Here is a 23,064-nt window from a genome sequence, read left to right as displayed (position 1 = left end):
TTTTTACTCGGCGCTTCCTCCCGGATGGAAAGGACTGTGTGAAATGCGCTAATGTGGGCTTCCCCTTAGAGGGGTCGGCTGTTAGCCTGCAGCTCCCTCTGGTTCATGTGTGGTCGAGTTAGGGCTCCTCTGTCCGCCTTTCCTCTCTCTCTCTCTATCTGTCTCTCTCTCTCTGTCTCTCCACCTCTCCGTGTGATAAATCCTTTATTTCTATGGTGTGTGTTCAGTGGGAGTTAGTGTGAGAATTTATACCAAAAGTGTAAAACTTGGGTCTTGAAGACTTGAGACTCTCAGAAAGAGGTTAATATTGCACTGCCTAAAAGGCTAGACATGCTTTGGTATAACTAGATATGCTCTCTGTTCTCAAGAAACTTGAAATTTCAAAGTTAACATTAAACATACAGTACATATGAATGCACATGAATCCAACTTTAGAAGAATATTGTGAAAAGAAAGATCTGTGGATGTTAAAATCTGTCACTGTCACTGTTTGCCGAGTTCTAGTTTCTCCCATTTGATTCTGTCTGTATGAGAGAGTGGGTGTCACATGTGATTTTATTTATAGCTATATATAAATATAGTTCTTGGCTACTTCCCGGTATCCCATGTTCCCCTATGTGGTCAATTGGTTGTTTCTCACTTGAATTCTGTGGGACAGCTGTGGCCTACTGGTTAGCGCTTCGGACTTGTAACCGGACTAACTCACGGATTGGGATAAATGTAGAGACCAAATTTCCCTCACAGGATCAAAAGAGTATATATACTTATACTTTTACTTCTGTTTATATTTACATTTTTAAGAGCTCTTCCATCGTGTTACCATGGTCAGAAGAATCTCAGGTGCCTGTGCGATTACGGTGAGACTAAATAATCTAGGCTGTGTAGTTTGGAGGCTCCCCGACGTCAGCTTCATTAAACTGTGAATAAATACATTTATCTTGTGTTTGGTTCCCTCTGTTATGCAGTCACACACACAGACACACACACACACACACACACACACACACACACACACACACACACACACATTCATTCATTCATGTAATGAACCCACAGTTTAGAAACAAATGCAAAATTTGCAGGACAAAGTTGAACATGGATAGAGAGAAAGAGAGAGAGAGAAAGAGTTTGAGAGCCTCTGGGAGCAGGCCTCCTTTGACTGATGGTATTGTGTGTTGCTAATTGTTCTGGAGTAAGAGGAGGGGAATTGCTCCTGCTAGAACCTGATGGGCACTTTGTATATAATGGGGGAAACATGTCCCAATGAGGCCGAGTCTTGCAGCGCTCAGGCACTGGCAGGCACTGACAAGACAAGTGAGTGTGGCTGAACATTGGTGTGTGTGTGTCTGTGTGTGTGACTGTGTGTGTTTGTGTATTGGTGTATGAGTGTGTGTCTTAAGGGCTTACGAAACATGGAGAATAATAGAGTGAGACTGCCATATCAGTTGCTGGTGTGTGTGTGTGGTTTCAGTGTGTGTGTGTGTGTGTGTGTGTGTGTGTGTGTGTTTGTGGGTGTGTGGGTAGTGAGAGACATTGTTTCATGTCTCTGTGTTTTTATGTTTCCTTTTTATGCTTGTCTGAAAGTGTAGAAAGTGTGTGGTTGTGTGAGTGTGTGTGTGTGTGTGTGTGTGTGCGCATTTTCTCTAGATGTGTTTGAGGCATGGAGTGAATGGATTTGTATTGGCTCATTGTATGCTTGTGGGGTACTCCTAATTGGGAAGGGTTTCTCAGTGTTGCCAAGCTCAAGGTTGAGCCAGTCGCTAATCACATTATACATGCTCTCTGGCAGGAGACGGGGAAAGAGTCGTCTGTGACCGGCACCTTGCTTTGCGGTTTGATGCTAGTCGATATTAAAAAATCAGATGGAGAGAGACAGAGAGAGGGAGAGGAAGAGATGGGCGGAAAAGAGAGGGAGAGGAGAACAGATGCTTTTTGTTTACCTCCCGCCTGACTCACACCATCTCTATGTCTTTCTCTCTGTCTTTCTTCTTTGCAGTTCTCGGGGAAGAGGAATTGATCCGCTTGCTTGCTAATAACAATTTTGGGAGTGAAGAAAATTAAATAGTGTCAAAGTAAACAATATTATCTATAGATGGGGCTGAACAAAGCAAAGTAATCCTTCAATTAAATTAGGCAAATTACAACTGAAATCCGGCCTTTTCTCCACCCTCTCTGTATGCGTCTCTCACCCTCTCTCTCTCCTTTGTGAGTTTTTTTTTCTTTGGTTGCTAAGAAACAGCGAAAGAGCGTTGCCGGGGTTTTTTTTTTCAGCAGCAGAACTGGACGTTGCCATGGGCAGTGGGACAGAGAGGGATGAGCCCACAAGCCTCCAGAAGTCAGTCCATCACCTCAGCACATTCAGAACTGAGTCAGGGTTTGAACCTCCCCCCATAAACTCCTACTCCCCCCCCCCACACACACACACATACACACACATACACATACACATACACACACACACAAACACACACATGCACACACACACTCACACACACACACACACACACTGCCTCAGTGGCTCCTTGGGAGCCTGTGCTTCACTTACACTCTTCATGCTCTTCCCACAGCCACATAATTAGCGCTCATTTAGAGCTCAATCACTGCTCTCAGTGAAGAAGACACGAGGAGGGGAGGCTCATTGAGAAATGCAAGACTCATTGTTGAGAAGACAGAGATGTGAAGCAGACATTAGACATTCTCAGTATGTAGGTACAGACAATTTGTTGGATGTATTTTAAGCTAAGCTAAGATAGGCTATTTAAAGTCCCATTCATTGCAGAATAAGGATGGTTTATTAGGATTAATATATTAAGCCTCCCTATTAATGTTTCTCTGGGATTTGGTTTGATAGCTGGGAATCGTATGGCACAAACATCATAACATTTCAGTTATTGAAGAATTTCAGTAATTGAAGAAGTTTTAGTTACATTTCAGTTATTGAAGAATTTCAGTAATTGAAGAAGTTTTAGTTAAGTTCACTTTTGTGTCCTGTAGTTAACCAATATATCAAACTTGTGTGGTCTTAAAACATAATTTGACGACTTAAAAAACGCTGCAAGACAGTTATTTACAAATCTGCTCTCCTTTGCCGGTCCGGCAGTCATTGTTGATCTGGAAACCACCAGTGTCTAAAGAAATGCCACACAAAGAGAATTTGGCATTCAAGAGACACAGCTGTAATTTATTTGAAACATAATTAATAGGCTTTTTCATCAAAATGATTGGCATGGTATAATCACGCTAATTGTAGAGGCGGTTATCCTGTCGCTATTGTTTGATGTGTCAAACAAGAGGCTGTGTGGGCACCAACCATTTTGATGTTTTGAAAGAGGTTACCAGCTTAACTCCACCGAAGGAGCATCCGACATGATGTAACTGACAAATTACGCCTCTTTAATTCAAATCCTGGTGTCCATTTTTAGACATGACATGAAATGGTTGTTATCTCCAGTGTTCCCATGTGACTGACCCAATCCAGTGAATTGTGGTATGTATCAAGTGCCACCCCACAGATGTGAACTAGGAAGGGTTAGAGAAAAGTCATCCCTGGAATTTAGAATAATAGAATAGAATAAATTCTAAAACGGATAGCTCTGGTCCTTAATTATCATTGGCTGAATCGTGTTCAATGCTGTTGTATAATCCAACACAATCCCACACGTACAGACTAAACTAACAAGTGTGCACTTACCATACAAGTTGGCTGATGGTCTGGGGGTGCAGATCAGTTGATTAAAGTGAATGGATTCAGGTGCAACACCCAGCACCCAGAACTTTCTAGATAACACTATCAGATATCACATCTTAACACCTAGCAGTTGTGAAGAGCTGACGTTCAAAGGAGGCTTTAAGTTATCTTGAATGCCGCCACACAACACTCTTCCATTGACATTGTAGTTAATACAGCAACGACACGTGGTACAACGCGGTAATACAACAGAGCTGGCCTAGAGCTAGCTGGTTTGCAGGCTAACTTTAGGAGACATTAAAAAATTAGATCAAAATGGTTTACATTCTTCTGCTTTTCCTAGATTAGTTCTGGTTGTTTAAAACTAAATTACGTACGTACTGTTAAGTTTACTGTACAACACCATGACTCTTTGAGTTTGAAATGTTACTGAAAAAAGGTGAAGCTAGATTTGTTTAACAGCTGATATTAGCAGTAGGTGTCAGGGCTAAGGAGGATATATCTTTATGATATATGTCCTATACGTCTATAATGATGAGGTTGATGTGTCAGTGATGAAGTGACAGCTCTAATCCCGTGGACATAATGTCTTTTTCTACGATCTTCCAAAATTAGCCCACAGGAAAGGAGTTATAAAATGCAACCATCTGTCATATGTAACAGCCCCGTGTCTGGGCCCACCATGTATCTGCTCAGGGGTCTAGTCAGACAACACAAATCATTAGCATGGCCTAGTTCCTGTAACTGCCACTCTGTCTGTCTGTTCAGGAGAGGGTAGGTGGACACGGTGTCCACTTTATGTGTCCGACCACAGTAAGGCTGGGCCTATGCCTGTGCGGGGTCTGGGTCTGGGGGTTAACATGAATAACAGTTGACAGCTGTCAGTGACACCAGCGAGCGGACTCAAATGAATTTTTCATGGGCGGCAGAGGTATCCTGGGACCTGATGTGTGATCGGTCTGTTGCCATTGGTTAGCCCTCAAACCAGTCTCTCCTTGACACACACACACACACACTCTTCCTTACTCACACATGCACACACACACACACACACACACACATGCGCGCATACACACACACACACATACACACACACTCTTCCTTACTTACACATGCACACACACACACACACACACACACACACACACCATTCCACGGAGTAAACCTGTCCACTGGCTTCTCTAATGACAGCAGGCGTCGAGCAAGGGGGGATTGGGTGTCAGCATGATTGATATTAGCGTCAGGCCAGAGGAGTTTCTCCGTCTCCAGGGCCATTATCTCTCTAAATGATATCACGCAGCCCTGATTAGACGTCCTTCTCCACTGTGAGTTTAACGGCCTTCGTGATCTTGGCGAGGTGGGGGGAAAGTTTTTCCCCCGTGCATGGCCGTGAGCCCTGAGCGAACTAGTGTTCATTTTGTCACCTATTTTTAATTTAGTCCTAGTCTTAGTCTTGTGACGAAATGTCCTTTTTAGTCTTTGTCATATTTAGTCATTCAAATATCATTTTTGTTAGTCAAGTTTTAGTCGACTAAAAGTCTCTGCCATTTTAGTCTAGTTTTAGTCAAAAAGAAAACTAAAGGTATCTTAGTCTTAGTCAGTTTTAGTCAACACATTTTAGTCTTTTTTTATAACAAATTATTTCTGATTACCATTTGAGTCAAATAGTGTTTCACACATCTCAATTTTCCAACAATATTGTGTGTCCACAGGGCTACTCGTCTGTTATAATTACTCATTCTGATTTTTTGTCAGTCAGTATGTTTACATGCACAGGTAAGTCGAGCTTCAGTTATAGCTTCGGCTGGGATTTGACCATAGACAGTAAAGATTTGACTGGACCACTGTCATATTAAGTAGACCAGTGTTTCTCAAAGTGTGGTCCGGGGAATCACTGGTGGTCCATAAGTTATCCCAAAGTGGTCCATGAGCAGGCGTGGTAAAATATAATATAGATGAGTTGTTTGCAATATTGAACCAACTTGTATGTAAAAACAGTTCTGCAACACTGTCTATGTAAGATATGCCAGTTTAAATCATACAGTATGAATCCACACACAATAAGCAAAGTGCAAAGACAATAAGCAAGGTGGTTCAGTGAGTAGGCCTATAGTGTAGACTAATTATAGGCTACTGTTGAAGTAGGTATAATCTTTTTTTTTTTTTAGCTAGGGTTAGTTAAGTGGTCCTGAAACTGAAAAAGTTTGAGAAACACTGTCGTGAATAAAGTATTAATGTTTTACTCCCCTCGCTAGATGGCGATATGTAAACACAACACATTCCCCAAACAGGCTCTCCATCTTAGCCATAGCTAACTTGCTAGCGAACTTTCCATATTAGCTTACTTGCTAGCAAACTTTGCATCATCAGTCTAACTAGTTAAATAGTTGACATTACATGATGAACATTTTCGTATGGACATTCTGGGGGATGTTAATTTGTATGAGAGAAGCTTCAACTTCTGGGTATGTAGCATTGTGGCATAAAGCTTAGGTAGTTAGCTTGCTAACTCTAGCAGAAATCTCCAGTGTTCTTGTTCCATGTAGTTTCGTGTTGCAGCCACAGGGTTGCAGCAACAGCACATAGACTAGCCTACAGGAAAGCTGTTATGTTATGAACTCATTCGAAATATTTTGAAAACGTAACAGCTAGATATTCTGTCTTCTCATTTTTGTGAGACGAAAATGAAGAGAGATTTTATCTTAGTTTTTATTTCATGCAAAACATTTTAGTCTCGTCTTTTTTTCACAACAATAATGCATCTTAAGATAGTCTTAGTCAGTGTTTCAGGACATTACTGCCGTCTCGTCATTGTCTCGTCTTAGTCATGAAAAAAAAGGTTGTTGACGAACATATTTCCTCTCGTCTCGTCTGACAAAATTAACACTAGAGCGAACTGCATTCTCTCTTTCAGAGCCATAGCAGAGAAGCCAGGGAAAACTGCTGTCCTTTAGTTTTGATCTCTGCTGCCCTTCTAGTATGGGAAAGTGTGAAGTGTGCACTTTGAGTAGGGTATGGTCGTCTGTCTACAGAAGGCCACTTACAGACTAAACTAACAAGTGTGCACTTACCACACAAGTTGGCTGATGGTCTGGGGGTGCAGATCAGTTGATTAAAGTGAATGGATTCAGGTGCAACACCCAGCACCCAGAACTTTCTAGATAACACTATCAGATATCACATCTTAACACCTAGCAGTTGTGAAGAGCTGGCGTTCAAAGGAGGCTTTAAGTTATCTTGAATGCCGCCACACGACACTCTTCCATTGACATTGTAGTTAATACAGCAACAACACGTGGTACAACGTGGTATTACAACAGAGCTGGCCTAGAGCTAGCTGGTTTGCATGCAAACTTAAGGCTACATAAAAAAACAAATTCCATGACATTAAAATTGTTTACATTCGCATGCTTTTCCTAGATTAATTCTGGTTGTTTTAAACTAAATTAAAACCCACATAGCACTGTTAAGTTTCCTGTGTGACACCTTGACTCTTTGGGTTTGAAATGTTACTGAAAAAAAGGTGAAGCTAGATTTTGTAGGTGTATCTGAAGGTGTAGCTAGATTTCAACACTACTACCCATGGCTATGGCTGTAAGGAACAGATCAAGCAATAAACAGAATCTGCAGTAGTAAACAGAGTCTACAGTGTTGACGTCAATTGTGTTTATCTGTACTTTCCCTACAGTCAATTCGGGAGGTGACGGGCTATGTGCTGGTGGCACTGAACCAGTTTGACTACCTGCCGTTGGAGAACCTGCGCATCATCCGCGGAACCAAACTCTACGAGGGGCGCTACGCGCTCGCCATCTTCCTCAACTACCGGCGAGATGGCAACTACGGCCTGAAACAACTGGGACTACAGAACCTTACAGGTCTGCCACGAGCTCTGTGCCTTATTTTGTCTTGTTCTTATTTCTATTATTAGTTTTTTTAGGATAACTACAACAATTGATAACTTGTCAATTGACCTGTCGCTAAGCGCCACCCTTAGAACGCTGATGAGCCAATGACGGTCCAGCCTCAATGGGACTCAGACATTAGCTCGGACAACTCCATAGGAAACAACAGGGAGGAGGCATAAAATGACAAATTAATGGTTATTTATGGAGTTTATTAACTTAAAAAACCCGGATAACGACGGATAACCATGGTCAAACATTTTGCATGAGGTACGTGTAATACTGATAGCCGGTACCCCGAGAGGCTAGAAAACGGGGTATATTTTCATCAACAGTAGCCTACAGGATGTCTCTCGCGTTTGCAACAGCTCGACGTAATGCAGGCTACTAAGCCAACAACGCGGGCACAGGTTCCCTTTTAAATCCCAAGATGAAAATGCTCATTAACCAACTATTATATTCTTACTACATCAAATATTAACGTAACCTAACATATCTTAGTATCAATCGTCCACTAGCTAGCTAGCTAGCATTAACGTCAGTGGTTTTTGCACGGTGATTTGCACGGCTACTCGCCACAACTGCTTGTCACCTTGTATGTGTTTTAAAATTTTGAATACACCCCTCCATAGCATAATTAAGTCCCTTTTGATAGCTTCTGGAGGAAAGTAAATCCTTTATCGACCAAAACGTCCTCAAAGCCTGCTTTCATATACTGTCTGCTGCCATTGTCCACAATTAATTTCTAATCAAGTCTGGTTTGTTTGTCTGAGTTTTCACACGGTAACAATGTGGGGCGGAGCTTAGCGACAAGTCAATTGTTGCACTGCATATCACAAATTGGATGTCATAAATTGGTTACTTGGATGCACATCAATGTACCCCACATATTGTGGTGTAGTGCCACCTAGTAAATATCATCGGTGTAAAACATAACATCCAACAGGAACTGAGTAAGTCTTTCCAATGTATAAAACTTCAAAAAAAAATAGCACACACATCAGATGCGTTCATTTGACATATGCACCACATGTGAGTGCATTATTGGATTCCAAAATAGAATGGGTCGCGGACCGCAGGGCCATTGCCGTTTACGGCTATATTTCTTATTTCTATTATTTGTATAAATTTAATCTTTGTTTAACTAGGAATAACAATTCATGAAATTAAACATTTCCTTCATGCACACACACACACACACACACACACACACACACAAAATATACCATGTAAGATGGGAGACAGTTGGAAAAGTTGCAGATCCAAACAAAAAATGTTGCACCCAGGTGTCAATAGCCAACAAGGCTATTTGTATCCAGTGGGAATAGCCTATGTGGCTATTTACAAATGGGTGTATAAAGCATGACATAGCAGAGACACGCACCTAGTTGTCCGTAGCAAGTAGTGCTATTTATACTCGGGCACACAGACACTGCAGACAGCAGCACCATGTAAAGGACAAAGATAGAGAGGTTAGTTAGCATCCCAGGGACCAGTTCACACTAGGCCAAATGCACTGCATACAAATGCATGACCTAATCTACCAATCTATCTGTTATGTTGTTGACTCTGATTGTAAAAGACATTTCTGTCTTTGAAGTTCTGTAACTACATGACATTTCATGTAAAGGTACATCTCATAATCATTCACACTTAGCCTTACACTTTATAGGCTACCCCACAGGCCACCCACAGGCCATTTTCCACAAAGTCTCACTACATTTCTGCGTTCCTATAACACTCTATAATTGAGAATAAGTGCAATTCCACGCAAAACTTTCACATCCATAACGCCAACACAATGCCATGGTATTTAGTTCACGTGACAGTTCTGCATGGAATTGCCCATAATTAGTGTAGTTGAGTAGTGTAGTTGGGGCAGCCGTGGCCTACTGGTTAGCACTTCGGACCTGTAACCTGAGCAAGGCACCTAACCCCTCACTGCTCCCCGAGCGCCGCTGTTGTTGCAGGCAGCTCACTGCGCCGGGATTAGTGTGTGCTTCACCTCACTGTGTGTACACTGTGTGCTGTGTGTGTTTCACTAATTCACGGATTGGGATAAATGCAGAGACCAAATTTCCCTCACGGGATCAAAAGAGTATATATACTTATACTTATACTTAGTTTCCATACAAATATCTGCACCTGACTGTGCCCATGGAAGTGGTTGCCATGTTGTTGAAGTCAAGATCTGCTTCTGCTTCATTTCACTTTGACAAAACATTGTACTCAACACTGCACTCACGGTCACCCTGAACTGACTTGGATTGTCAGCAATACGCTGAACAAACAGACACACAGACATACAAATATCTTTTGTATGAATCTTTTGAGATTCCTCACAAACCATTGTAAAGAAATTCCCTGTTTGTAATGGCCGTCAAGGCTGGAGGTCAAGTTGAGATCTGAAAGATCAAGGAAACTTTCTGAAAGAATCTTTGTTGTAAGATTGCTTGAAAGGAAAATCTAAATCCCCATTTGACCGCAACAGACCTTCAGACTCAGTCTTCTGTGGAGTGACACATTCACAAATTTGACCTTCATGGAGGAATTATCAGGAGAGAAGCTTTCGTGTCTCACCACAAAATTCAGCATTTTTTACTCGTAAACATCCAAACAAGGTTGATGTAATTTGGTCCTTTGGACAAATGAGATTAATATAAATGTTTTGACCGCAATGAACAAAGGTATGTTTGAGGAAAAAAGGTGTAGCATTTCATGAAAAGGACACCTCTCCAACTATTAGGTAGGAGGGCGGTAGATCAGCAGTGTGAGGGAGTAACAGAATGCATATAGCGGGAAGACATATTTAGAATACAAAATATGAGTAAATGTATTAAGCTATAGTTTCAATTTAAATTGGCAATCAAAGGCATTTGTTTTTCATTATAACATATAGGCTTTTCAAACTCAAAGCAAAATATTGTTATAACCAAGCCATGAATGCATTTCTTATCGCCTCTTTTCTCTTTCTCTCTCTGGTTCTATTGATAGCCCAAATGTAAATCCCAAATCAGTTTTATTGTAGGCCAAATGGGACCAATATCCCGTCAGCACATTTTAGGTCAGTCATAGATTCAGGTTTCTTAACAGAGTACTAAAAAAAATGCAGCTAACTCTTCTTGTCATGGTCAAATGAATATATTTGTATGGCCGATGTTAGTTTTGGTAGTGGGTGGCTTCTACAACAGGCTAATTGATTGATTGATTGATTGATTTTTCTGGACCAAGACGCTAAAACAGTAATCCAAAGGTCCATGCTAAAGTAACATACTTAATTATCCTAATTATCATAAGGGACTGTTCGTTATTTATAAACGGGGCCACCGGAGGAAAATCGGGGAGGGTCATGTCTTTTTATTCTTTGTTGAGGGGAGGGTCACCTAACTTTTTTTGTCTAGGAGGGGGTCACCCATCTTTTGTATTAATGAAAACAGCAAAAAATCAAAGTGGCTTGTTTGATTGTTGATTTCTGTATGCCATATAACGTTCTCTTTAGTTCCATAGCTCTGTCAACATTGAACAATGACAATAAGGGAGATTTCCGGGTTTCTCACGCATAAAATCACGGAAAATGTCAACATTCGTCCCAATTAACGCTGGAAGGGTTGGAGCAACAAAGTAGCCTACTTTATTCATGCCTAACAGCCTATATCCATTTGGTCAACTTTATCCAGCCCTAAAAAGCTAAATTTAACTTTGGTTTTACTTGTAGTTTACCGTGTAGCCTAACTTTAAACAGTGTGCATGCTTAACATAAAGCATACTTGTGCTTCATTCATCCACACATCCAGCTCCTAACGTTTTGACAAGCATTTCTACCAATTCACCTTGTTCCTGCCCATCTCTAGCTTTGCTGTCTCCATCCTTTCTGTTTTTGTTGTTTGCAAAAAAATATATAGTAGGCCCTATTTATTGGTAACCAGCAACAAGTGCAATTTGTTAATCGCTGTCATTCTCTCTCCTGCCAACAAAAATGTGTTACGTTCCAAGTAGCAGTGCGTAATTCTGCTTCATAAAGTTGAACAAATACATTGGTCATATAAATAGCCAGTTTATGGTCTACAGTGTAGAGTTGGTAAGTTATGGTAGGCCAACTTGGAGTGAATATACAGGGGGAATTCTTTGTCTACTCGTAGCTGAGTAGCCTGGCAGGTGCGCACGTAGCCTACAGCCGAACACTGCAAGCGCCAATGAATCGTGCTCTCACGACAACCACGTCGTTAACTTAAATAGGCCTAGGTTAACATCACTCTGAGTTTGCATTCAGGCAAGCAAAACGATGATTTGAATACATCTGTTTCACTGGAAGGGCAAGGGGTAACAACAGGACAACACAGAGACAGGCCAGAATGCAGGACTAATGTTATGAGAGTATTACAGTAATATGGGATATTCTACGGGAAAATATTAAAATGGCAAGACAGCGGGGAAAAGTTAAAATCATAAACCCAAAAAAAGTTGGCATGTTAGGTTTTTTTCGGTCCCTGTGATTATTTGTGAAATTGTGCAAACGGCCTTTTCAAGTCATTTGAGAAGGAAAGAAGTGTAGCCAGCTCCCAAATTGACGAGGAAGCCTAGAGACGAGTCTATAGCATCAAGTTCATGTGTTGAATTTGTTATTATCCAGTGTGCTTTGTTGAATGGTCTCAATGTTTTATTGTTTTATTTCATGTGAATACTTACTAGAGGAGTAACTTATTTCAAGTAGGCTAATGCAGTTGCAGGAAGTGTGCATTTAGTTTCCATGCTTATTGTGTTTCCACAACAATGTTAGTGAGTAAATCTACTGAAATGGCCACCATCTTGGTGAAGTGTGATGTGTAAGATCAGAAAGCAGAGGTTGATTTTAGAACGGTAGCCTAAGTCGATGTGTTTTCATAGCGCTTAAAAGCGTGGGCGGAAGGTATCGACAATTGGCCGGGGAGGGTCATGTCTTTTTTGAAAAAACTGCTGGAGGGTCGTTGAAAATTTTCTTGCAGGCAGGGGCGGGTCATGCAACTTTTGATTGAAGCACTCAAAATCCCTCCGGTGGCCCCGTTTATAAAAAACGAACAGTCCCTAACAATGTCCTCAAGAGGTTTTATCTAAGCCCAATATGGAGGATTTTCCATGGCGCCATGATATGAAACTGAAGCTGTGGATAGACTTAAAGAGCCGTGCATGCAAGACAACCCAAGAACCTTCCAGAACAAGAAACCTTTTGCAATAAAGAATGGCCAAAAATCCCCCAAATGAGACCTGTAAGATAGTTTACATAACAAGCTGTGATACTTGAGATGTTACTACTACCATGCAGGATGGCCAAATGTTTACTTCAAGCCCATTGGTTTTATCATTTTGAAGCATCAAAAGATGGAAATGATACTAATAAAAGCTTCATTCAAATATGCAATGCATATTATGATATCTCTGATTTTTGGAAATAAGGTCATCCTTTACTCATACTAATTTGATAGATATCCAAATATAGACAGACAGACAGACAGGATCTACGGTCTACATTATATACATGTTCTTTCCATGTAGTCAGGGCAACAACTTGTACATCAAAGTGTTCAATATAATTAGTCTGCCCTTGGAAAGATTCCTCTGTGTGTGTGTGTGAGAGAGTGTGTGAAGGAAATGTGATGTAACACTGAATACTGACCAAACAAGGATCTTGTTAACTAGTCTTTACTAGTTTGACTGCTCTCCAAAATGCAAAGATTTTAATCCTGTTTATCATCTTACCATAAATGTTGTAGTTTTTAATCATTTTGCTATAAATTGGTCATGTTGTACTATAGTCATGCCCTGATCCTGCTGTGTGCACCAAAACAGCATTTCTAAGACAATGGCATTAGCTATTTCTTCCCCTTAAAGTCACTCTTAAAAACATGTGTGAAAACACCATGGGGGACTTGGGGAAAATGAAAAGGCCTGTTTAATGATGATAGCAAAGACATGCCAAAATGTACTGAACAATTTGCAGCATCACCCGAAGTCTTGCAGCATTTCTTTCTCAAGTAAATGTTTTTGTTAGAGCTCCCTTTGAACCCACAGCCACCAACAAATTAATAGGTCTTTTAATTAAGGCAGAAAATGTAAACCATCATTCAAAGCACCAGCACTGGCATGCGTCTTTTTTTTTTGCCTGACAAATTAATCCAGCCGTTTGGTACAAAGAAACAGAATGGTTAGGGAAAAGTCACAATGTGTTTCCATTAATTACATTGTTATTTACTGCAGGGACCTAATGTAAAGTGTCTGTAATGCTTTGAAAAGTGGAAAGTGTGTGTATGTGTGTGTCTGTGTGTGTGTGTGTGTGTGTGAGAGTGTGTGTGTGCCTGTGTGTGTGTGTGTGTGTGTGTGTGTTTGTTTGCCTGTGTGCCTGTGTGTGTGTGTGTGTGTGTGTTGCCTGTGTGTGTGTGTGTGTGTGTGTGTGTGTGTGTGTGTGTGTGTGTGTGTGTGTGTGTATGTGTGTAGTGTTATCTACTCCTAACTACAAAGTTCCACTGATTTGTGGTTAGTAGTCACGTCAGTAACCAGCAGCTTAGCACTGGGTAAACAGGATAGTGCAACCCAGAGCGTGCCAGCTGTGTGATGCCTCACTCTGACAATAATGAAACATGGTAAATAAGCTCGTCGGGGGGTCTTGTGAGTAAACAGCTCCCCGTGGGGATCTGGCCTACAAAGCCCCTCATATTATGCAAAGCAGTGCCTGAGATCATTCCCCGGGAAGACGTGTCCTTGCATCCAATTGCCAACTCAGGGTTTATGTGTTATGTTATTATTAGCATGAGTGGGTGTGTGTGTATGTAAGAGAGAATATGGGTATGTGTTTGGAGTGTGTGTGTGTGTGTGTGTGTGTGTGTGTGTGTGTGTGTGTGTGTGTGTGTGTGTGTGTGTGTGCATGAAGGAAATGTTTAATTTCATGAATTGTTATTCCTGGTTAAACAAAGATTAAATTTATACATGCATTTTAGGATTCATTCGGGGTTCCTGATAAAAAAAAGGACTGTGTATGGTGACCATTAACGGTCCCTGTCCTTAGCAGACATCCTCATCCCTCTCATCAAGGTGTCACCCCACTCACTGTTTATCGTCAGCAGCACCATCACCTGATAAGCCCATTTGTCATTTGGCATGATTGGAGCAAGCCTTGTTTGTCATTACTCATTTTCAAGGGCATCTGAAACAAAGAGAAGAGGGATAAAGAGTTAGTGAGAGAGAGAGGGGTAAACTTAATGAAACATCAGAGATGTTGAGACTTTCAAATGGAGTGTCCTCACACACACACACACACACACAAGGCCTTGTGGCTTCCTCCTGGCTTTTCCCCTCACTGTAGATCTGGTGTGGGCTGACTGTGCCAGGGGCAATACTAGGTTGCAGATCCTAGGAGCACTGCCCCAGTCATTCAGAGGTGAGAGAAAGAAAGGAATGCACAGAGGTGAAAGAGAGAGGAGTGTGCAGAGGTGAACGAGAGAGGGGAATGCCGAGGTGAGAAAGAGAAGAGAAGGGGTTGGAAAGAGGGGCACCAGGAGCATGTTTTATGGGTATTCAGTGAAATTATCTTTGTTTATGAGAAATCCATTACAGGTAGGCCTACAGTTTTTTTTTGCCAGACACATAAGTGTTGTTAGATATGAAGGAAGAACAGGGGCTCAGAGTAATCAGGTATTAAGCAAACCTATAGCTTTGTACGGTAAGGTAAGGTAACTTTATTTGTACCCAAGGGTAAATTTGGTTGCAGGTAAGAAGAGTGGGTTTCTTACACACACACACAAGATGACATTAACAACATTGACCGAAAACAGTGACATAACAGTGGCAACCGTGCTCCAGACATAGAAATATAGATAAAAAGTATACATGAATATTATTAGTATCAAAATTCAGTAGATAAAAATGCAGAATAAAAGTAGCAGATACAAGAGCTAAGCCAGATTAAACTAGATGTACCGCATAGCGGTACAAAATATGACCGCCGCTCAGTCCTGTACATCCGTTCCGCGAAAATAAATCACACTTCAATTTGTCTCCATATTTTACTCCATCCCCCACTCTAGAAACTTTTGTGTATGCTTGTTTGGCATGCCTGAGTGTGTGTGTGCGGCTGCACAGAAAGTAGCCTACTGGTGCTGAAAAGGTGAATAGATTGTAGAATAGCCAAAGAAGATGTAGCATTGTTATAAAACCTTTAAAATCTCTAAACAATCACAAGTAGGGCAGTTCATCACAGTTCATCCATTGCAACTGGATTGATGAAAGGTCACTTACACCTGTAGGCTACATTGTATTTGGGAAAAGCAAAAGGTATCAGCATAATGTTATTTATTTATTTATTTATTTATTTATTTATTTTTTATGTATTTATAAACAAAAACATCTCTGTCAGTTCCATGCCGTTTTCAACAGCTATCAAAAACAAAGGTCATTTTTGGATGGATGGATTTTTTGTGAATGTTTCTTCTTCTACATAAGATTTTAGTCATCTTTAGTTCATGTAATACTTTTATTGTCAATGCACAAATTAAGTAACAGTAGTCTGAAACGTTATTGTTAATGCACAAATTAAGTAACAGTAGCCTAGTCTGAAACGAAATGCTGTTTTACATCTAACCAGTGGTGCAAATAACTGACATGTCCAAATGGGCCTTGATGAAATGCGTCGCTAGACTGTTCATACACATTTTAACGGGCCAAAGTTGAAGAGCTTTTGTCCGTTATTGTTCGTTACAAATATAGGCTGATTCATGTTCCCTTGCATTGTTTAACTGAGGTCCATGGCTAGTCTGGCTTTCATCAGACCAAGCTCAATCTTTTAAGAAATCAAAAAATAAATACCGGGCAGATCAGGCTGGGTCCACCCAGCCTAGTCCATAGGCACCCGATATTGTTTAATTTTCCGATTGAGATATACACGCTCTGGCTATTCTAAATGCAAAAATGCATCAGGGAGTTATGACAAAACGGTAACTAACAAACTAGATCCTAATAGAAAGCTGTTAGCTTCCATAAGCTACAGGTAGGATTATAAGGTAGGCCTATTTACAACATAAATTGTCAATAGGCTATGCTGGCGACACAAATAAAATCTCCTTTGAAACCAATGGCTTCGCCTTACAGTATCAACCGGACTTAAACTGTCATATCGTGGCGAAAAGTTGTAATAACATTCACGCAGCTCCATGAGTCAAGGAAAGCGCGAATGAAGTAGCCACTTCTAAATGGGACCCACTACACAGTAGCTTAAGGTGTTTTGCTAAAGCAGCCATAATGAAATGAAGGTGTCATTGTTTGATATACTTCACACACACGTGCTTTTTTAATTTCACAGACTACAACTACCAAGCTGTAATCAAAGCACATCGATTCCCCTCACACCCCTGCACGCACTTAAAACAAAAATAAACAGGCGCCTCAGTCTCACACGATGTATAGGCAAAACTGTATCAGACCGGTGTAACGTTGGTAAATCTTCCATTGCACAGAATGATTTTGTAGCACTTGCAATAAATGACAGTCGAAGATACAAACAGTGCTGCTATACATTTGCTTGGTATAACCGCATTTATAGTTTTCTACAAATGCAATCAATCAAATGCCTCCATCACTCAACCAACGCTAACGGTAACATTACCTAGGTCCTTATTGATATTACAAGATTAACGCATCTGCAGTAAAACCAAGCATGTCCCGATAAACATCCTCAGATTTATTTCGGCTTCAAGAAGAAATGGGAATTACACTTCATGTGAACATCGTCCCTATCCTTATTAGATGTTCGCTGCGGTAAATTACAGTCCTTGTAGGAAGCCTCCATTGTTTTTCCAACCCACTTTTAACTTCCAACAAAATTACGCCTCACTGCAACGATCGCCATCTAGTGGACAAACGACTACTTCTCCCAATACTGAAAATGCAGCCATGATGATGATGATGAATATTTATTTTGGCTTTCTTTTTAATCCTACTGAATTTGTAATTATGTATCGGACGTTCTAATACCGATAGTATGTGGGTGCCTGTGTGTGTGCATGTGTATATGTGTGCACCGCCATTTACAGGCCAATGAGTGTACAGTCACTACATGTACACATAACCTAATTTTTAGACCCCCCATGGATGAAATTCTACGAAAAGTTCTTGGATAGGGCATACCCCCCAGAGAATGCCATCCTCAGTGGGACGAAATTAAATTTTTTCCGTAAAGTCTAGTGGGGCTACATACCCACCAAATTTCATGTACCCCGGTGGTTCGGTGTCCCCGGTATCAATGACCAAAAAATTCAGGGAGTAGATGACGGAAAAATTCTTGAATTGTGTGCATGTGTGCGTGTACAAATTTATGTTTATGTGTGTGGGGTGTGTGTGTGTGTGTGTATGTGCGTGCTTGTGTGTTTGCCTCATGATGTGTGTTTGTGCATGTGCATGCATGCGTACATATATGTCTACTGTGTGAGTATGTGTCAAATGTATGATTACTGTACATGGAATGGGGGTTAACATGACCCTGGAGGCAAACATACGGAAAAAATGGGCCATCCTTTGACCCTACAGTTCTCAAGATATTCACAGAGAACTGTGTCTGCCCCACCCTCCTTTCGGGTCCAGTCCAGCCCGGGCTACAGATCAAAACGAAGAATGATGGTTCCATGCTATCCATGTGGGGGTACATGCCCACCAAGTTTTCGTGTACCCGGTCTTTCAGTGTCCCGGAATCCTTGTTGGTGTAATGTCACTAAATGTACACATAAATTATTTTTAATGTAAGGCCCCCATGAACGAAAGTACTCAAAACTTGGCATGCATTCGAGGGCGTCATAATGATCCTACACTTTTAATTTCGTGCAGTTTTGACCTTTGTCAGCCAGATATTGTGGATGAAAAACACCAAATTTTTTTGCTTTTAATTTTTAACTAGGTGGCGCTATACATGAAATAAGTGGTAATGGGATGGGTTGACATGCCCCCTTAAGACCAACATACATAAAAAAGGTGGACCTCCCTAGGCCCACGGTTCTCGAGATATTCAGAAAACTGTCTCCGCCACCTACAGGCCAGTTGGTGTATAGTAACATAAATTAATTTATTGTGTGGCCCCCATGAATTCCACGAAACTTGGCGTGCATACAGAGGGTGTCATAATGATCCTACACTTCCAATTTCGCAGTTTTGACTATGTTAGGTCACAGATACCTTCAAATTGAGTGGTTATGGAATGGGTTGACATGGCCCCTTGAGATCAACATACAAAAAAATGGTCCTCCTAAACCCTACGGTTTTCGAGATATTCACAGAAAACTGTGTCTGCCCTACCCTCCTTCGGGGTCCAGTCCAGCCGGGGGCTACAGATCAAAACGAAAACGATGGTTCCATGCTATCCATGTGGGGTTACATGCCCACCAAGTTTCGTGTACCCCGGTCTTTCAGTGTCCCGGGACTCATTGACGGAAATTTGGGCATGCGAAAAATGAAAAAAAAAAAAAAAAAAAAAAAATCTGACTAAACCTATATGACCGCCGCTTCCCTGCCGGCGGTCATAATAAATAAATACATTAAGAAGGCTGTGCAGTCAATAAGTTAAGGGTAAGGCTATTTGCACCCCTGGTACAATTAGCAGTGTATGCTATTCATACCCTGGTGCAATAAGAAGTGAATTCTATTCGTACCCCGGTGCACACAGCAATGTGTCCTATTAGTACCCCGTCTGGTACAAATATCAATGTATGCTATTCGTACCCCGGTGCACACAGCAATGTGTTCTATTAGTACCCCATCTGGTACAAATATCAATGTATGCTATTCATACCCCGGTGCACACAGCAATGTGTTCTATTAGTACCCCGTCTGGTACAAATATCAGTGTATGCTATTTGCACCTCTGTGCATTTATTCTGGCATATTGATCACACAATGTAATTTTTTTTTTTTTTTTTTTTTAAAACAAGCAATATGTTTTTTTTGTTGTTACGTAACAGGGTACAATAGCTCAGCTGTGTAATAGACACTTTGAATAAGGTATGCTGTTTGCATCAATGTACAGTTAGAAGTGGATGCTTTTCGTACCCTGGTGTTTATAGTACTGCATGCTATTTACACCCTGGTGCATGAACTAGCTAATTGTTGCAATCAAAACTTTCGTTTGAGTGCACGTGAGCAACGTCTTTTTGTTGTTATGTCACAGGGTATGAATAGCTCAGCTGTGTGGCCAAGGCTATTCATACCAGGGGTGTAAATAGACACTCCGATAAGTTAAAAATTTTAGTGTGTAGTCTAGTAGCCTAAGTTTGTCTTTTATCTTCACCATAGAAAGCTTTGGCCTTGTTGTAGGAGAGTAAAGACAGTAAGCAACTTCGTTTGCAGCCAAGAGTGTTTTCGGTTATTTAGCATGTAGGGGAGAACCGGCACAATTGTAACACTTTTTTATTTTTCCAATTCAAACTCGATTTACACAAAGATGATAGACTTGAGAGATGTGAAATTTGACCAGAACAGAGTCGTACATGTCTACTACATGAAAGTTGAAACAGAATTTAAAAAATATGTTATAGTTTGTCAATACTTTAACTTAACAGAGACATGTACCTTTGTTACAACCTTGACGCAGCCATAAAAAAGTGCGGTACAGTAACAGTATAGCGTCATGAATGTAACAGTGCTAAAATAGTGAATCCTATAACATATTTTAACACAAAACACTGCTGGGTTAAACAAAGAGCATCTGTTTTCATATAAAATCAACAAAAAAAGTCCAAGTGTATGACTGTTACAGCTAATGTATTGCATTATTGATTAGCCATTGCAGACCATATGTTACGGTGTTATGCTAGCTCACAATAACCTTTAAATATGCTTATTTTGGCCATATCCACTTGATAAAACCATATAGTTGATAAACTGCTTATTTCTTACATGTCTGAAGCATTTGATCCAACAGTGATATTTCAAGTTGCTGTGTTAACTTTAATTGGGTGATCGCGGCACAAAAATCATAATCCATAACTCGCAATGAGAATGTTCGCGCATTTGCAATAAAATCAGTTCATTTTGCCATAGAGACTGGTGTTACAACTGACCAGCACAGGTCATGTTTTTATTTTTATTTAATTGCATTTGCTGTGACTATATAAATCAAATGGCACTCATGTTAACTTGAAACAGAGGGACTGAATATATTAATGGCATGTGATCGAAGTCCACACGCTCAAATTTCACGAAGCAAACTTAAACAAACAGTTGCGGTTAAAAAATAAATAAAAAATCGCGATGCTTGAATTTAGCACCTTTTTGCTTAATGTCTCTGGTCGTATTTATAGTAGACCATTCATATTTGGATGGCTGTAAAATTATACATAATAACATGATATGTCTCTGTTTACATTTCCGTAGCTACACCATATCTTGAGAATAAAACACTGTTTGTACCGCTGTTACAATTGTACCAGTTCTCCCCTACTGTATCTGTATTTTTTTTTCAGTTTATAAATCCGGAAGTGCTGTTTTCTGAAATAACACTGTATAGTACACACTGTATAGGCCTGGCTTTTAAAGATGTCTTCACTATAGTTTGTGTATTAACGACCAACTTACTCCCTTAGCACCTCTTTGTTCCTCTTCCAAAGAAACAGAACAGAGGTACCTCTTTCCTTATCTACCTCAGTGGATAAAAATGCTGCTTTATCCATGATCCGTGATCCTCACCCTAGCTCCTCCAGTTGGAGTGAAGCCGGGGGATATCCCCTCACCTCCGCGTAGCCTCTTATTCCCTGGGGTGGCCGTCAGATTCTTCTTCCTCGTTGGTATCGATCCGCTGGGCCTCTCTGTGCCCTCTGCGCTCACTGCTCTGGGAACCACAATTCATCTACCTGGAAAAGAGCTGAGCCCAGGGCTGTTCGCTTTTTCCCCAACCAGAAGTGCACAAGTTGATGGGAGACTCTACAGCTCAGGCAATCCCACTCTTCCCAAACCATAAACTGTTTTTATCTATAGACAATGTAATTCAATGTTGTGCGTAACTGCTATTTTTTTTTTTTTAAAGTAATGTTATAACCTGTTGCATTGTTCCTGCTATTTGCTGTGTGCGGGCTGTCCATCTGTCCACCATAGTAAAAGGTGAATATTATATCAATCATGTATGTTGTTATGTAGATAACTGCAGTAATTGCATGTATCGGGTCTAACAGGGTTTCTAATACGATTTACATGTCCTCTGACATAGTATCCCTTTTTTGTCAGAATTTTTGTTTTCATACAAATGGCAATAAGGTAGGATCTGGAACTTTATCTTTATCTATTTTTTTATTCATCTATATAAACAACACCTTCTCCAACACCTTCAACATGTCCTGATCCAGCTGATCCAACATCTCTCCAGATGTTCGCGTAGGGATACATTTTCCGTTCTATGTTGAGTAAGAACAAAGGCAAGGAAAGAGCTCCTGAGCAGGGGGGGACCTATTTTGGGGGCGCGCACAGCCATGCACAGTAGGCTCGACTTTAATAAAGGTGATTCTGCGAGGCACTGACCAGATTACAGCGATGAAGATGAAGGCAGGGTAACAGGGCTAATGCTAGCGCTAACTCAACATGACATTAGCAGTCATAGCAGTGGGAGGCCTATTAGTCTGTTCTGAAAGGAGTCGGTGCTTTCTCTCAGGTGCCTTTGATTTTCCCGAATACATCAAAGGGACACACACTTTATGGTAAATGAATGCTCTCCGAGGAATCAGAAAATGTTCAGAACCCTCATTTTTTCCCCTCTTTGTGTATTAGCATTAGAGGAAACAAAAAAACCCATGTCTAACAGTATTCATTAAAAAGTGTAAAATGCACAGCAGCTATTCTTATTATCCTCCTTTGAATGCTTGTCTTTGAAAATGGATTAGTACATGTAATTAAGGAAGTCAGTAGAACTATGACATACTGAACTCTCTCTCTCCTCTCCTCCACTCTGCCCTCCTTCCTCTTACTCTCTCTCTCATGCCATCATTTCCTGATGCACTCTCCTGTGCAGACCTGCGAGAGCTGAAAACATCCCCTTTTTCTTCTCCTTTTGTAATGTTCAAATCTAATAATGAGCAACATGAAAGCCTGAGCCAAGAAAAGGGGGGAAGAGAAAGAAAACGCATCTCTCCACTTTTATTAAAAGAGTCTTGAAAGGGTGGCTCTGCGGAGGGTAATGGGCCCTTTGATAGTGCCGGCAGTCCATGCTTGTAGCTCCCCACCTACACATCGGCATATCGCATGATCAATGCTGGCCATAAGGAGGCTCATATGATAAAGGAAAGGGTCATAAAACAGTGGGTGAGGAGTGGTCCTGCACTGGGCTAGGGAGGCACCAAATCGCTCGTCTTATCCCCGGGGGGAGGGATTTAGCCCTGACTTACCCTTTCGCAAGTGCTTACTTCCTGCAGTCTTTCCTATGTATGCATTTTCATTCAGCCAGTCTTTTTTTTTTTTTGCCTGAGTGCAGATGCTGATTCT

At 40.9% G+C, this 23,064-nt stretch overlaps 1 protein-coding gene across 1 annotated transcript in view; it reads left to right on the top strand.

The window, feature by feature from the left end:
• The window catches only part of LOC125288491 (receptor tyrosine-protein kinase erbB-4-like), a 274,673-nt gene that overhangs the window by 153,703 nt on the left and 97,906 nt on the right, over positions 1–23,064 (top strand). The window contains 1 exon segment of the mRNA XM_048234899.1: positions 7,377–7,563. Coding sequence (XP_048090856.1) covers positions 7,377–7,563 — 187 coding nt within the window.

This window comes from Alosa alosa, chromosome 23 (genome assembly GCF_017589495.1).
Source record: "Alosa alosa isolate M-15738 ecotype Scorff River chromosome 23, AALO_Geno_1.1, whole genome shotgun sequence".
NCBI lineage: Eukaryota > Metazoa > Chordata > Actinopteri > Clupeiformes > Clupeidae > Alosa > Alosa alosa.
Note: the sequence above shows the minus strand (reverse complement) of the source record. Positions and strands in the feature narration are given on the sequence as shown.